Here is a 16,884-nt window from a genome sequence, read left to right on the forward strand (position 1 = left end):
TGTAACTGGTAATCTGTTTTGAGACAGCTGATTTGAGAGATACATACTCTTTCCAGGTCTGTTTTTCTTAAGTAATGCATCCAAGCCCATAATAGCCATTGAAAGAACTTTTAAGTTTGTTTTTGATATTGTGTTCTGGATACAACTTTTCATCTCAATCCAGGCCTTAGTACTTCTGCAAGTTAATGTCCATTGAAGTATAAGCTGAGATATTCAGACAAGCATTGCAGTTGGTCTGAAACCCTTTCCCCTTTTGCTCCTCTATGCTTACATAAATTTGTTGTGTAAAATTGAATCCTACTGTTCCTCAAGGTGAAAGTGTTGAAGAAAACGCAAGTGTTGTGGTGAAGTTATTGATTCGTCGTCCAGAGTGCTTTGGCCCTGCTCTGAGGGGTGAAGGAGGACATGGCTTATTAGCTGCAATGAAAGATGCAATTGAAATCTCAGAAGATCCGTGCCGTGATCTCCCTCCAACTGAAGCTAGGGAGGATGGGTGAGTCTTCATTTCCTTTGTAATACATTGCTGTTCTTGATTTGATGGCTTAAAAGGATTACAGAGGAACCTCGCTTATTCAAAGGACATGGGCAGGGAGTATTTCATTCAGTTAATCAAACGCTGGATAACATAGTTTAGCCAAGCACTGGGACCTTGCGATCTTGTTTGGATAATCCAAAATTTGGATAATGGAGGTTCCTCTGTATATGTAAGTTTTATTTATTTGTATTTATAAAATTTCAATCCATTTCGAAGCTTTTGCTTACATATTAACTGAAATTATGCAGTCAGTGACAAAAGCTAAAATGTATTGTCCAGAAAGATTTGAATAGGATCAACAGCATCAATATTTTCTTTACTTTTACATGGCTTTGAATCTGGTACTATTGGTCATATTCAATATTAGTGGAGCCACAAGACAGGCTGACCAAGGCAGTCGTATTGAAGCATTTTCACTAACAACAAAACAGGAAGTAAAAAAGCAAGGATGATAAATTACCTTTTAGCACCTTTATATGCTTTTCATCATAAAAATAACATATGAAACAAAGGTTCCCAAAGTGAGGGTTGCGTCGCCAAGTGTAACAAAGGGAAGGTCAAAGCTGAAATTCTGATATTGCAGTTTCCGTGGTTGCAATTACTGACAACACCCCACCCCTGCTCTCCTAGATCTTCTCCTCTTCTCTCCCCACCTCCTTCCTGAACCATAGTAGGGAAAACCTTTGGGAAAACTGATGCAAAAGGTTGAACTTCAGATCAAATCATGGACTCTATGTTGATTGCATCTGCAAAGGTTTCAACTGAAGGAAACAAAGGGTCACTTCCCATTTGGCTTCATTTGAGCTTGCAGCACCTGTATGTTTGTTTATCAACAAAGACACCTAAGTCCCTTGTTACTCTTGAAGCTCATAAGAAATACACTGCACGTCCTCTTAAATTGGATAACCTCAGAGTTTTCCACATTATATTTCTCAGCCATGTTCTTGCTCATTCTCTGAACCTGTACAAATCTTCCTGAAGCTGGTTTGCAACTTTCTTCCAATTTGCATTCCCACTTAGCGTTGTATCATCGGTAAATGTTGAATATTACATTTGGTCCTTAACTCCAAATTATTACCATATATTGTGAACAGCTGGGGTGCAAGTCCTGAGCCTTGTGGTACCCCATTCATTGCAGACTGTCAAAATGAGAATGATCTAGTTAGGCCTACTCTTTGTTTTTTGTCTCTTAGCCAATCACTGATCAATGTCAGTATATTACCTCCTATCCCATGTGCTTTAATTTTTCTAACCAGCTTCCTCTGGGGGGACTTAATGAAAACGATTCTGAAAATCAAAGTATACTATGTTATTTATAATTGTGTTTGTAATAGTTTGAGAAAAAAAACCCAATAAGTACAGCAAACACAACTGCCCATTTGCAAATCTATGTTGCCTGTTCATAATTAAATTCATAATTGGCTATCTATCTCAGCCAATTTGTGTCCCATTAGCAACCAAATATCTATTTATCCAATTCTTTTTGGCAGATTCAAGCATTTTCCCTTCTACTGATATAAGGCCAGCAGGTCTGTAGTTCCCTGTTTTCTCACTTCCTTCTTAAATAGTAAAGTCATACTTGCTACCTTCAAATCCATAAGAAACATTCCCAATCTACAGAATTTTGAAAGATAATCTCCAATGCACTATCTATCTCTGTAGCCACCTCCTTCAGCACACTAGAATGTCAACCATTGTGTCCTGGGAATTTACAAACTTTCCGCCCTATTAATTTCTCCAGTGCAATCTTCTCACTAATGCTAATTTTCCTGCAGTTCTAATTCTCCCTCACCACTTGGATTGCTATTTCCTCTGTGAAAACCAAAGTAAAGTCATCATTTAGTTTATCTTTTTCCCTTATGAATTCTCCTTATAGCCTGTAATGGACCCACATTTTTTAACCAAATATTTTCTTTTTACATATGTATACAAGATTTACAATCCGCCTTTATAAGTTTTGCAAGATTGCACTCATATTCTATTTTCCTTTTCCTTGTCAGTTTCTTGGTCATCCTTTGTTGAATGCCCTCAAAAAATTCTTCCAATTCTCAGAGCAACTGATATTTTTGGCAATTCTCAGAGCAACTTTATACTTTTCCTTGATCTTACACAACCTTGATATTCTGTTATTAGCTATGGTAAACTGACCTTTTTTGAGTATTTGCACCTTGAAGAAATGTACGGTTGAGGGTCATGGTTTAGGGTGAGCGGGGAAAGTTTTAAAAAAGGGCTGAAGGGCAAATTTTTCACATAGAAGGTGGTGCGTATATGGAAAGACCTGTCAGAGGAAATGGTGGAGGCTGGTACAATTACAGCATACATGGATGGGTATATGAATTGGGAGGGTTTCGAGGGATATGGACCAAGTACTGGCAAATGAGACAGATTAATTTAGGATATCTGGTAGGCATGGACAAGTTGGCCTGAAGGGTGTGTTTCTGTGCTGTACATCTGTATGGCTCTATGAAATAGTGTTTTATAACTATTCAATACTTATGCACAATTATGTCTTTCCCAGTCCATCTCAACTAATTTGTGTCTAATGTTTTAATAATTTGCCATTTTGAAATTTAACATTTTTGCCTCAGAAGAACAACTGTACTTTTGTAGATAATGTCAAATTTTAAATGTTGTGATAGAGCTCAAAAAGCATGCCATCTAAGTTGGTTCCTCAGCATCCTGTTCTAGAAAGGCATCCCTAAAACATTCCAGAAACTCATCCTCCTCAGCCTTATTGCTCGAGTAGTTTACCCAGTCTTTACACAGATTGAAGTTACCCATAATAACTGTGTTACCCATGCTACTTGCTTCTACCATTCCCTGTTAATATCATGCCCCACACTACCCTAAATAAATAAATTTGGCCGATAAATAAGTTCAACCAATGTCTGCTGTCCCTTGCTGTTTCTGAAATTTGCTCAAACAGTATTGACACATTGTTCTTCTGATCTCAGGTCCTCCCTTGCTAATGTACTGTTAAAGTTGTGGTCTAAATGTATCTAAATGGTCTAAATATATCTAAATGATAGCATACCATCTCATATCTATAAAAAATGAATTCTTAATTAACAGTAGTCAAGAGGAGGATGAGGAAATTGTACACATGGGTTATTCCATCATGTCCTTCTATTCTGCTCTGATTGATCTTCTCGGCCGATGTGCTCCAGAAATGCATGTAAGCAATTTTTTAAAAAACAATACGTTTATTGAGTTCATTAAGATTATGGAGTGTTGAATCAATGGTAAATTATCCATTTCTGAAATATTTAATGTCATGAAGATTTATGGAAGGTGGTAATGATCCATTTTAAAGTCTTAAGTACAATAACAGGAACACTTCTAAATTTATTTTGATTTTGAATGCATATCCTTGTTGTTACATATCTACTGCAATTTAACTCTTGTATCAGCTAATCCAAGCAGGTAAAGGTGAAGCTATTCGAATCCGAGCAATACTCCGGTCCCTGGTGCCAACTGAGGATCTGGTGGGCATTATTAGTATTCCACTGAAATTGCCAGTTGTTAATCAAGGTATGTTATAAACCCTAATGTAATGTTGGAAACCGCATCACCTTTAATATAAACTAGAAGTCTTCCATGCTGTTCCCTAGAGTAAAATGACAAATTATGTTCTGATGGTCGGTGGATTATGTTGTACATTATGTGTGTAGAACATATGATTGCTTGTGACATTATTTACAGAGAAAATGCTCATCTCCTTCAAACTGTCTTATTTTTCTGACTTAATTTTCTGTGCCATTTCCTCCGTCTTCCATCTTTTCTATTTAGTGTCTGTAGTATGGCACTCTCGTTCACAAAGGGGTATCACCCAGACTTCCCATTCCTGTTTGTCATTCATTCTGGACGTGTATACATACATCATAGGGTATGTTGCTGTGTTGCCAAAATCTCTTTGCCCATGTTAGAATATCATCTCGACTCTTTAATGTCCAGGTCTTCCAGTCTCTGGATATTTGAGAATAGTGAGTGCCCCACAAGAACTCCTAGGACACAGTGACTACAGGGGAATTGCCTGGGATGTATAAATGTCTGGTGGGCAGTTACCCAGTATCGAGAACCCTCTTTAAAAGTCCCTAACTTTGATTTAAGTTTACAAGACTTCAGAGGATTCTAATTCACTGAGCTGAATAGTTACCTTGAAAGTGTTAGATAAAAGTCATGTCTTACTCCTGTAATGCGGTACACAGATCTCCCCCTGCTTCATAAGATCATAAGGTATGGAAGCAGAATTAGACCATTTGATCCCATTCTACTGCCTTCTCCCCCTAAACCCCTTACTGTTCAAGAACCTATCTATCTCTGTCTTAAATACATTTAATGACTTGGCCTTCACAGCCTTCTGCAGCAATGAATGCCACAGGTTAACTACCCTCTGCTGAAGAAATTCCTCCTCATTTCAGTTCTGAAGGTTTGTCCCTTCAGTCGAAGGCTGTGCCCTCAAGTTCTAGTCTCTCCTACTAGTGGAAACATCTTCCCTGTCCACTCTATTCAGGCCTCTCAGTATTGTGTATGCTTTAATTAGATTCCTCCTCATTCTTTCAAACTTCATCGAGCAGAGACGCTGAGTCCTCAACTGCTCCTCATATGACAAGCCTTTCCCCCTGGGATCATTCTTGTAAACCTCATTATTAGATTAGATCAGATTAGATTAGGTTTCCAACAGTATGGAAACAGACCATTCAGCCCAACAAGTCCACACCAACCCTCCAAAGAGTAACCCACCCAGATCCATTCTCCTACCCTATGTTTACGCCTGACTAATGCACCTAACATTATGGGCAACTTAGCATGGCCAATTCACCTAATCTGCACATCTTTGGACTGTGGGTGGAAACTAGAACACCTGAAGGAAACCCATGCAGAGATGAGGAGAATATGCAAACTCCACACAGACAGTTGCCCGAGGCTGGAATCGAACCTGGGTCCCTGGCGCTGTGAGGCAGCGGTGCTAACCACTGAGCCGCCATGCTCCACACCCACCCCCTCCAATCTCATCTGGATCCCTTCCAAGGTTAGCACATCCTTCCTTAGATATGGGGCCCGAAACTACTCTCAAAATTCCAAATATGATCTGACCAGAGCCTTATACACCCTCAGCAATACATTTCAGCTCTCGTACTCTAACCCTCGTGAAATGAATGTTATCATTGCATTTGTCTTCCTGAGTCATAGAGTCATAGAGATGTACAGCATGGAAAGAGACCCTTTGGTCCAACGTGTCCACGCCGACCAGCTATCCCAACCCAATCTAGTCCCACCTGCCAGCACCTGGTCCATATCCTTCCAAACCCTTCCTATTCATATACCCTTCCAAATGCCTCTTAATTGTTGCAATTGTACCAGCCTCCACCACATCCTCTGGCAGCTCATTCCATACACGCACCACCCTCTGCGTGAAAAAGTTACCCCTTAGGTCTCTTTTATATCTTTCCCCTCTCACCCTAAACCTATACCCTCTAGTTCTGGACTCCCTGATCCCAGGGAAAAGACTTTGTCTATTTATCCTATCCATGCCCCTCATAATTTTGTAAACCTCTATAAGGTCACCCCTCAGACTTCAACGCTCCAGGGAAAACAGCCCCAGCCTGTTCAGCCTCTCCCTGTAGTTCAGACCCTCCAACCCTGCCAACATCCTGGTAAATCTTTTCTGAACCCTTTCAGGTTTCACAACATCTTTTCGATAGGAAGGAGACCAGAATTGCATGCAATATTTCAACAGTGGCCTAACCAACATCCTGTACTCCGCAACATGACCTCCCAACTCCTGTACTCAATACTCTGACCAATAAAGGAAAGCATACCAAAAGCCTTCTTCACTATCCTATCTACCTGCGACTCCACTTTCAAGGAGCTATAAAACCTGCAATCCAAAGTCTCTTTGTTCAGCAACACTCCCGAGGACCTTACCATTAAGTGTAGAAGTCCTGCTAAGATTTGCTTTCCCAAAATGCAGCACCTCGCATTTATCTGAATTAAACTCCATCTGCCACTTCTCAGCCCATTGACCCACATGGTCCAGATCCTGTTGTAATCTGAGGTAACCCTCTTCGCTGTCCACTACGCCTCCAATTTTGGTGTCATCTGCAAACTTACTAACTGTACCTCTTATGCTCGCATCCAAATCATTTATGTAAGTGACAAAAAGTAGAGGACCCAGCACCGACCCTTGTGGCACTTCACTGGTCACAGGCCTCCAAGTGCCAGCTGAACCTGAATGTTAATCTTAAGATAATTCTCAAGCAGGACTCTAAAGTTACTTTGTGCCACAGATTTCTGAAGATTTTCCCTAATTAGTAAAATGTCTATGCCATTATGCTTCCTACCAACATGTATAACGTCACACTTCCCCACACTGTTTTCAGTTACCACTTCTTTGCCCACTCTCCTCACCTGCCCAAGTCCTTCTGCAGTCTCCCCACTTCCTCAGCCGCTCTACCTATCTTTGTGTCATTTGCAACCTTGGCAACAATGCCTTCAGTTCCATCATCCAGAATATTAGTTATAATGTTAACAATTGTGGTCCCAACATGAACCCTTGCGGAGCTCAACCTGTTACCAGCTGCCATCCTGAAAAAGAGCCTTTCATCCCTACTCTCTACCTTCTTCCAGTCAGCCAAGCCTCAATCCATATCTCTGCCTTGCCCCAAACATCATGGACAGTTATATTATTTAGGAGACTCCAGTGCAGCACCTTGTCAAGGTTCTTCTGGATATCCAAATACATCATGTCCACTTGCTCTCCTTTATCTAAATTGCTCGTTACCTCGACAAAGAATACAAATAGATTTGTCAGACATACCGAGTACGTCCAAGTGCTCTGCCATCTCATCCACCTCATCGTTAATAATGGGCTGTAAAATCTTTTATCTAAGTATTTTTATTGAAAATCTTTTCAAAATCTTTTACGAAACATTTATATATAAAAAAATCCCAATCAATACAGAAAAAATAAACAGTACATAGAACAAGGCCATAACATTGTACCAATGTTACTAAACAACCCACTATCTATAAAATCTTATCACCGATCAGGGTCAGGTTCACTGGGCTATAATTTTCCATCTTCTGTCTCCCTCCATTCTTAAACACTGGATAATGCCCATCCCTCATCAGTTTGACCACCTCTCCTAATCCTTAAACTTCCCAGCCCTCTGACTCCATCATATCCACTGCTGCCTAAAAACAGATGTGACTACCCCGATCCCCAATTACCATCATGACCTGACTACACCCCTCATGCACTAACTTCCTCTAACTCAACCTAATTAGCTACATAACCCCTCCGACTATTGCTCCAATCCGATCTTACCATTCCACAAGACCAAATTATCCACTGGTCTGACTTATGTCCTTTATCTGCCTACCACTTCACCCAGTTACAATGCCCTCACACATGTGCCACCCTAACTCCTGTTCACCTGCCATGCTATCCACTTCTTTTGTTGAGTGGTTTTATGCTCACACCCATGGGTTTGGTTTCAAGACAGTCTGCTCAAGGAGAGGACAAGGTCAGGAACTGACTAAAAGCTTCTTTATAATACCGTTTATTATTATGTATTAAGTTTAAATACTGCAACATGGCAGTAATCAAAGGTCTCCTACGCTCTAATCCCACTGTCACATTGTTGAGTAAACTCTACTGCCTAATGCTAATCATCTACTCCATATGCTTCTCTTTGCTTTCGCCTTTAACTCCTCCCACTGTGTGCTATTTATGCCAAGTGATGAGCAGCTGAATGCCATCATTGAAGGTTTGCTCTGTAGGACTTGCAAACTCCCCTCATCCATCTGGAAAGCTATTCCCCATCACTTACCCACCTACCACTGTGTCCCCTTCATCAGCCTACCTTCTCATCCACTTACACCTCACTAATCCTTCAAAATGGCTTTAAACATTTAAATTGTAATTTCTTATTGAGGTATGGCAACTCATACCACTAAAATAGTGCCAAGGGCAGAACAGTTGCTCGGTGGTTAGTACTGCTGCCTCACAGCACCAGGAATGCTGGTTCAATCCAGCCTCGGGCAACTGTCCATGTGGCGTTTGCACATTCTCCCTCTGTCTTTGTGGGTTTCCTTTGGGTGTTCTGGTTTCACCCCAGAGTCCAAAGATGTGCAGGTTAGGTGGGTTGACCATGGTAAATGCAGGTTGCAGGGATGGGAGGGGTGGTAGGTGAACAGGAGTTAGTGTGACTGGGATGCTCTTCCAAGGATCAGTACAGTCTCGATGAGCCAAATGCCTCTAACTGCATTGTAGGGACTCTTTGGTTCTATGAAAAAAAAGGTGGGCTGACTTCCACAAAGATTCTCTGTGATGCTGTCTGAAAGGATTTGGTGAGTTCTGGAGGATCCTTCAGAAGAAGAAAGCTAATGGAATACTGGCCTTTATATCTAGAGAACTGGAGAACAAGGATATAGAAGTTATGCTGCAGTTCTGCCAACTCCTGATTCAACCCTACTTGCAGTACTGTGAGCAGATCTCAGTACCACATCTTCAAAAGGATAAATTGGCCTTAAAGGGAGTCCATCATATGTTTACAAATTGAAACCTAGACATGACGGGTTAAGTTGTGAGGGCAGATTATACAAATTAGGTCCATTTTCTCTCTGGGTGATCTGATCGAAGTCTTCGAGATAATAACAGGAAGAAACAAGGCAGATAAAGATAAACTATCCCTATTGGCTGGGGATTTTAGAACTAGGTGGCACACTCTAAGAATTAGGGCCAGACCATTCAGGAGAGACATTGGGAAGCACTCTCTTCCACAAATGACAATGAATGCTGGATCAATTGTTAATTTCAAGAGATAGGTTATTTTTTGTTAAGCACAAGTACTAAGGGATATGAGCCATAGGTAGATATGTGGAGGTTATGCCACAGATCAACCTTGATCTCATTGAATGGTGGAATAGACTTGAGGGGCTGATTGACCCACGCCTGTTCCTATGTACCGAGGACATGCCTGAAGAGTCATAGGTAAGTAAGCGAACCATCTTGACTGGGCTCACACAGGAAAAATTGACACTTGGGTGAGATGATGGGAAGTGAGTGTCATTCATGAACCTGCAACCAGGTAGAGTCAAACCTTCAAGAGACAAAGTCGCACTTGGTGACACTGTTGTTGTCGGACTCGTGTCAGTAATTTGAACATATTTAACACAATACCTGAACAATTTGCAACAATTGCTAAGCTGCAATTAAACAGCATTTTGAACATACATTTTGGTGCTTTGGCAGATGGAATTATTTCTGAGCCATCTATGTCTGCAAGTTTCTGTCCTGACCACAAGGCGCCCATGGTATTGTTTCTGGACCGTGTTTATGGTATTGAGGACCAAAGTTTCCTGCTTCATTTGCTGGAAGTTGGATTTTTACCTGATTTAAAAGCATCTGCTTCTCTTGAATCAGTAAGTCAACATAAAGGTGGCAAAGATGCCCATATTTGATTTTCTTATGTGAACTGTTATTATTTGTTTATACTTTTTTGCATGACTGTAAGCTTCTCATGCCCATTAGGGTGGCCAGTGGTGGATATATGAATCTATTTTTTTAAAACGAGGTGGTGTATGTTGGATAGATGTTTGGTCAGTTAGCTCAGTTGGCTGGCCAGTTGCTTAGTGATACAGAGTGATGCAAACAACATGGGTTCAATTCCTACACTGGCTGAGGTCATCATGAGGCTCCCATCTTCTCAATCTCACCCCTCATCTGAGGCATTATGACTCTCAGGTTAAACTTGCCATTAATTGTCTCTCTCTCTCTAATGAGAGCCCTGAGGGTCTGGGTTATGGTGACTTTACCTTACCTTATTCACATGAATATGCACTTGTTCTTCAGTACATGAAAGAGCAGCTACAGCCAGCAACACTTACAAATGTTGTCTTCTTAGATGAGGGACACTTATAAAATTGGAAAGGAAAGGAAAGTCTACATTTTGATCAGTCTGAACTGATTATGGCCCAGAGCATACCTAGTTACAATTTAAAATACAGTAGTCCTAGTCACATGATGCATCTTTGAAGAAATTGTAATCATCAGTGACATAATGTGATGAATGTATGTGTGAAAGATTCAGGCTAGTGCTCCTTGTTATAATTTATTTTTGTCTTCTTGTTCATGTATATAGATTTTAAAAAAGCATATTTAATACTTTTCTCTAACTACTTGTTTGTCTTTTCCAACAGGCTGCTTTGAGTACTTCAGAGACAGCTCTTGCCCTTAATAGATACATCTGTTCAGCAGTCCTTCCACTCCTCACCAGATGTGCACCTCTATTTGCTGGAACTGAGCACTTTGCTTCAGTGATAGACTCTACACTGCACACAATTTACAGACTATCAAAAGGACCTGGTCTTACCAAAGCCCAGAGAGAGTCAATTGAAGAATGTTTGTTATCTATCTGCCGGTACAATACATTTCCTTTTATGTTCAAGTCTTTAGAAACACCGCCAGTGATCTTGTAGAATTTTCATATTTTGAAGAATACAAATTAAGTATTTTATGGAATTGCCGGCTTAATTGCCTGGACAATATTCTGGGAGAACGGAACCCTCACCATTTAGAAAGCCAGCTTAATTTTTGTTTCGTTGACTTCTGTCACACTTTATTCCACTAGGTTACTGCTCAGGAAAATTATCCTCAAAAGTTTGATTCCAAAATGAAGCTGAAAAGGCGAGACCAGTACAGTGACCTGCCTAATGTGATTTCAGACAGATTAAGTTTATCTGAATGAATCAACTAATTCTAAGGCCATGATGTTTTTGATTGGCAGCTCCTGACAGGAAATAGCATTTACATCCACAAGGATATCATTTTTGGATATGAAAGGGCTGATGATTGGAGAACTGGGTAACTTCCATACCCACCTCTGATGACTGTGTTTGTGTCTAATCCTTATTTTCATATTTTGATGCACTTACTGTACAATGTAAAAACTAACGACTAAAAAATTACAAAGCATCCCGAATTCAGTCGAAAAAATAATCAAGTTTTAATGCTTAAAAGGTTTTTTCCTGTTCCTTCCTGCTGGCTGATTTTACAAATTTAGAAACATGCATTATGTCAAGATTATTGTGACGTGATTGGACTATTATAACCTACCAGAACTCTTCATCCAAATTTGAAACCATGCACATACATATATCAAATCTAGAACCTCTATTTACTTACAGACTCTATCTTCAGACTGTATATGGGACAAAGGAACACCAATGCAATATACTAATGTTTAGTGACATCTCTTTTTGGTTGATCACTAATAACAATAAAAATGTAAGCAAGTGAGTTGAACTGATTCAAGGAGGTTCATTTAGACACAGATTGGTCTTAAAATAAAACTGAAACACGACAGTTTTTAATAATCAGAAGCTTGATAAACAAGGTATACTTGAAGGTGATAAAGGAGGAGAGATAGGTTAAGTAAAGGATTTTCAGACCCTGGATCCAAGGGAATTGAAGACTATTCAACTAAGGGAGGAAGAGAGACTTTGATGAAGGAGTGGCAGTGATTTTTAGGGCTGAACGCGGTTGCAGACATAATGAAAGACATGGCTTTCAACGTTTCAACACTGAGATCAGAATTTTCAACATGGAACTTTGGGAAACTGAGAGACACTGTAAAAGGGTGATGAGCAAGCAGAAAGGGTCATGGGCAGTAGAGTGAAATCTTACAGAGGTTAGAGAATAATTGGTTGGGCAGGTGAACATATTAGCTGGAAGTGGCAAACACGTGGTTGAGTGTTTCAGCTGCAAATGGGTTAAAACATGCAATCTGAGTCATGTTACAGGGTAGGAGATGAAGAGAATATATAGGGTCTGGTTCAACCTCTGTTAGGAGTTAGGAAGGAGACTACAGCTGTTGCAACCTGACAGAGTTTCTGATATAGCAAGGAATATATCATGTGTTCTAATACATACATGAAGTCACAGTCCCGTCTAGAGAATCTCTTTCAAGTCATCTCTAAACTTGGTTGGAGATGCCGGTGTTGGACTGGGGTGTACAAAGTTAAAAATCACACAACACCAGGTTATTGTCCCTAACCTTGAGAGAGAGAAATGACCTGATTTTCAGGGTGATGAAAGATTTTGTCAAGCAGAAAAAACTGATTCCATTGACAAATGGATCAGTAACGAGAGATCATAAATTTAAAAAGATTTAGAAGCATGATATGAATTTTGTTTTTAACTCAGGAGTTAGCATCATCTGGAATGCTCTACCTGAAAAATTAATGGAAGCTGTTTCCATAATTATTTTTAAAAGGGAATTGAGTTGCATTTAAGTTTTCGGATGTGGGAAAAAGCACAGGACTGTTCTTTTAAAGAGTCATCACAAGGTAGACAGTCACATGGTTGCTTCCATGCTGTGTGTTTTTATGATTTTATCCAATCCTGGATGTCAGGAAAGCACTTTGACAGTCAAGAGGCCAAGACCATGCCTGCAGATGATAATACCAAATGGTTTTTGTGTAGATAAAGAAGAAGGGCTAAGAGACAACATTAGTTAATGAAAAGCAACCAGACCATTAGGGATTTACTTTGTCAATATTTGCTCCTCTCTGTCTTTGAAGCTATGCATCAACATAGTCAAGAAAACTAACAAGTGCTGTCATATATCCCTTGAGCTGTACCTACATGCTGGGAAATTGTGAGTTGGTAATGTTCTCTTCCCGCCTAAATTTATGTTGGGGTGATGACATGTATTTGACTACTTGCAAGCTATAGTTAGTCATAGATTTATAAAACATGGAAACAGACCCTTAGATCCAACTTGTCCGTGCTGAACTTAACCTCCCAATCCAATCTAGTCCCATTTGCCAACATGTAGCTCATATCCTTCTAAACCCTTTCTATTCATATACCCATCCAGTTGCCTTTTAAATGTTGTAGTAATTGTACTGGCCTTGACCAGCTTTTTCTATAGATGCACCATCCTCTGAATGAAAGATATTACCCCTTAGATCCTTTGTAAATCTTCACCCTCTCACCTTAAAACTATGCCCCCTAAGTTTGGACTCCTACCACCTGAGGAGAAAGACCTTGACTATTCACCCTATTCATGCCCCACATGATTTTAAAAGCCTCTATAAGATCTCCCCTCAACATCTGATGTTCCAGGGAAAAAGGACCCAGTCTATTCACCCTCTCTCTCTAGTTCACCCTCCCCACACAATCCTGGCAACACCCTTGTAAATCTTTTGCATATGAGATACCAACTTGTCTATTCAGGTTAATATTTGAATGATATATCAAAAGAATCTATATTTATATTTATTTCTCTGTAACTATGTAATTTTCCATTGTTCCTCAGGCACCTACAGCCTTCAATGTTGCAACCACTCCTGCGACGCTTCGTGTTCGATGTTCCCATTCTTAATGAATACTGTAAAATGCCTTTAAAGGTATTTGCAAAAAGCAATCTTGTATTGATAAATCATGAACGTGAATATGGTTAATATTTGATTGAAAAGCAACAGGAAGACATATTGAATCACATGTCCATGTATTACCTAAAGGATGTCCATTCAAAACTGATAGCAACAATGTTAGAATAGCTCATCAGTGTAAGAAAAATACCAATACATCTTGATATTTTGATACTGATGCCTACTCATTTGCCAAGTGTTCTGAAGATATACAGGTTTAGATTTCCCAGTCCCTCAGAAGTCTCAATGCATCACTGACAATGCAGCCTCTGACCTAACCCCATTTAAACCATCCAATGACAGAGTCATTATTATATGCTTGTGATGGCCTGCTTGTTGTCTTCCTGGACATCTCGGTTACACATTTTAGGCGAGGGAAAGGTGAAATCACTAGTAATAGTTAATTATAGCATAACTGTGCTATCAGTTAAGAGCAAAATATAATAAAACGAATTAGGTTTTCATCTTTATATCAAGGGCTGTGCCACTTTTCAAATTTTAAATCCCCACTTCACTGTCTTTATGATGCTGAACATGAGGAAATAACACACAACTTCACTGAAACATTAATGCTGGATGTTGTATTAGTCCTTAATAATATTTAATATATATGAACTGATACAAGTAATCAGCACTTGCCATTCATTTCCAATCAGGAAAACCTGTAAAAGGTGGTGGCGGCTAACAGAACAGCACCAAATCCATTTCCCCCACTGTCCTGTTCGGAGAACACCAGAAAGCAAGCAGTAAATATTCAGAACATCTGAGCCCCAGATTTTAAACAGTATCAACATGTCAATAATTCATTTTATTGACTTTTTGAATATTGAGCTTCAGAAAGTGAGATTAGAATCTACCGGATACTGATTTTCTATTGACCATATTCATAAGTTGGAGTTTAATTTAACACACATAATAGCCACAGCCTCAGAATAAGTGTAGCCTTTACAGGAATCAATCCAATGATATTCCCAGCTTCATCTCATCCCTGTATTGCCAAGCAATAGCATCCAGTCTCCATCGGTTTTCTGACAATCTGAAACTGACTTCTGGCAGCAAAGACTTTGGAGATTCCTCCTCCTAGCCCCATCAGGATGAATCTTCATATGTCCTTAAATCTCTTTGACCAGAACACAAATTCCCTCCAGCATTCTGCATGAGTGTTTACGGGGAACACACTTTCCCCCACTGGTTTACAAAGTGTTTGCTGTTTTCCTACCTCTGCCTCTTTACCCTAGCCCCCTCCACCAGCCTTCTCCCTCCCTCTGTCTTCTCTGTCTGTTCAGAGTATTTGAATCAAACTGCCTTTAGTTTGTAAGTCTTCTCATGATAAAACCAGCTACTTTGTTCTTTGTGTGCTGACACGTGTATTTCTTTAGTGCTTATTCTGGCTCTCTGTTCCCATGGTAACCAGGATACTCTGACTCATCATAAGCAGAACTTGTATTAAATCACATGTCCCTCTATTATTCCATTTTATCTGCATGAATTCAGTCTGGAAGTATTAATTTGATTATTTTGTATATAGTTTTCTTCTGCTGTGTTAGTTTTAGTTAATTAGTATTATTTTCTTTTATCAACTACAGCTTCTAGCCAGTCACTATGAGCAGTGTTGGAAATACTATTGCTTGGCATCAGGATGGGGCAGTTATGGAAGTGCATCTGAAGAAGAACTACATCTCACTAAAAAATTGTTCTGGGGAATTTTCGATTCACTCTCTACAAAGGTAACAGTATATTTACCTAAGTTGTATTATAAGTTGTTGACCTTTCAGGTTGAAAGAGGTAAATTGAAGTTCAAGATTATAAATTAAATCTGTGCCATGTTTGCACTTGAATAAAAAGGTATTCCTAATTGGGTTCCTCAAAAACGTGAAACTTGACATTTAAAGTTGTTGCAAAGCTAAACTTAAATGTTCAATAAAGGTCAGTGCATGTTCAAATTGTATTGCTTCTTCTTTCAGAAACCCCTCAATACGTTCTTGTCTGCTGTTCTCACCTATTATTCAGAATCTTGGACAGAACTTTCCCAGCCCCTGAATGATGTAGGTTGCTGAGTGAGGCCTTTTTCAACATTGAATCCAACAAGTCGCATTTTTCAACCAAGTCCCAGATGTACATAGAACAGTACGGCAGAGGAACATGCCCCACCATGTCTGTCCTGAATATGATGCCCTTCTGAACTAATTCAGTTTGCCTGCATGTTGTCTGTATCTCTCTATTCTTTCCATGTTCATGTATCTCTCTAAATGCCTCTTCCACATTGCTATAATATCTGCTTCTACCACCTCCTCTGGCAGTGCATTCCAGGCACCTGCCACCCTCTACGTGGGAAAAAAACACGTACCAAGCACTTCTCCATTAAACTTATCCCCTCGCCTTAAACCTATGTCCCCTTGTATTTAACGTTTCCACCCTGGGAAAAAGACGCCAACTATCCATCAAATCCTCTCATAATTTTTTATACTTCTGTCAAGTCGCCCCTCAGCCTCCAATATTCTAATAAAAAAAATCCAAGTTTGTCCAACCTCCTCTTATAGCTAATACACACCAATTTAGGCAACATCCAAGTGAACCTCTTTTGCACCTTCTCCAAAGCCTTCAGGTCAATCCTATAGTGTGGCAGCCAGAACATACAATACTCGAAATGTGGCCTGACTAAAGTTTATAAAGCTGCAAGATCACTTATCAACTTTTATACTCAATGTCCCAACTGATGAAGACAAGCATGCCACATGCCTTCGTTACCACCTTATCCATTTTCAGGGCATTATGGACTTGGATCTTAAGATCGCTTTGCATATCAAATATTGTGTGCCATTTTCATCTGTAGCAAGAGATGGGAAGGGATTGCGTGAGATGATAGTGGGTGGTTCAGCTGTTGGTGTTGGTGCAGGTAAGTGAAA

General features: G+C 39.8%; 1 protein-coding gene across 9 annotated transcripts in view; it reads left to right on the forward strand.

Moving 5' to 3' along the window:
* ryr3 (ryanodine receptor 3) overlaps positions 1 to 16,884 on the forward strand; it is a 382,820-nt gene that overhangs the window by 226,010 nt on the left and 139,926 nt on the right. For all 9 annotated transcript variants that reach the window (XM_072569064.1, XM_072569065.1, XM_072569067.1 and 6 more), the window contains 7 exons: positions 313 to 493; positions 3,608 to 3,710; positions 3,946 to 4,066; positions 9,795 to 9,964; positions 10,742 to 10,962; positions 13,864 to 13,954; positions 15,565 to 15,705. In XM_072569064.1, coding sequence (XP_072425165.1) covers positions 313 to 493; positions 3,608 to 3,710; positions 3,946 to 4,066; positions 9,795 to 9,964; positions 10,742 to 10,962; positions 13,864 to 13,954; positions 15,565 to 15,705 — 1,028 coding nt within the window. The remainder of the gene's footprint in view (positions 1 to 312; positions 494 to 3,607; positions 3,711 to 3,945; positions 4,067 to 9,794; positions 9,965 to 10,741; positions 10,963 to 13,863; positions 13,955 to 15,564; positions 15,706 to 16,884) is intronic.

The sequence above is a fragment of the Chiloscyllium punctatum genome, chromosome 4, assembly GCF_047496795.1.
Source record: "Chiloscyllium punctatum isolate Juve2018m chromosome 4, sChiPun1.3, whole genome shotgun sequence".
Classification (NCBI taxonomy): Eukaryota; Metazoa; Chordata; class Chondrichthyes; order Orectolobiformes; family Hemiscylliidae; genus Chiloscyllium; species Chiloscyllium punctatum.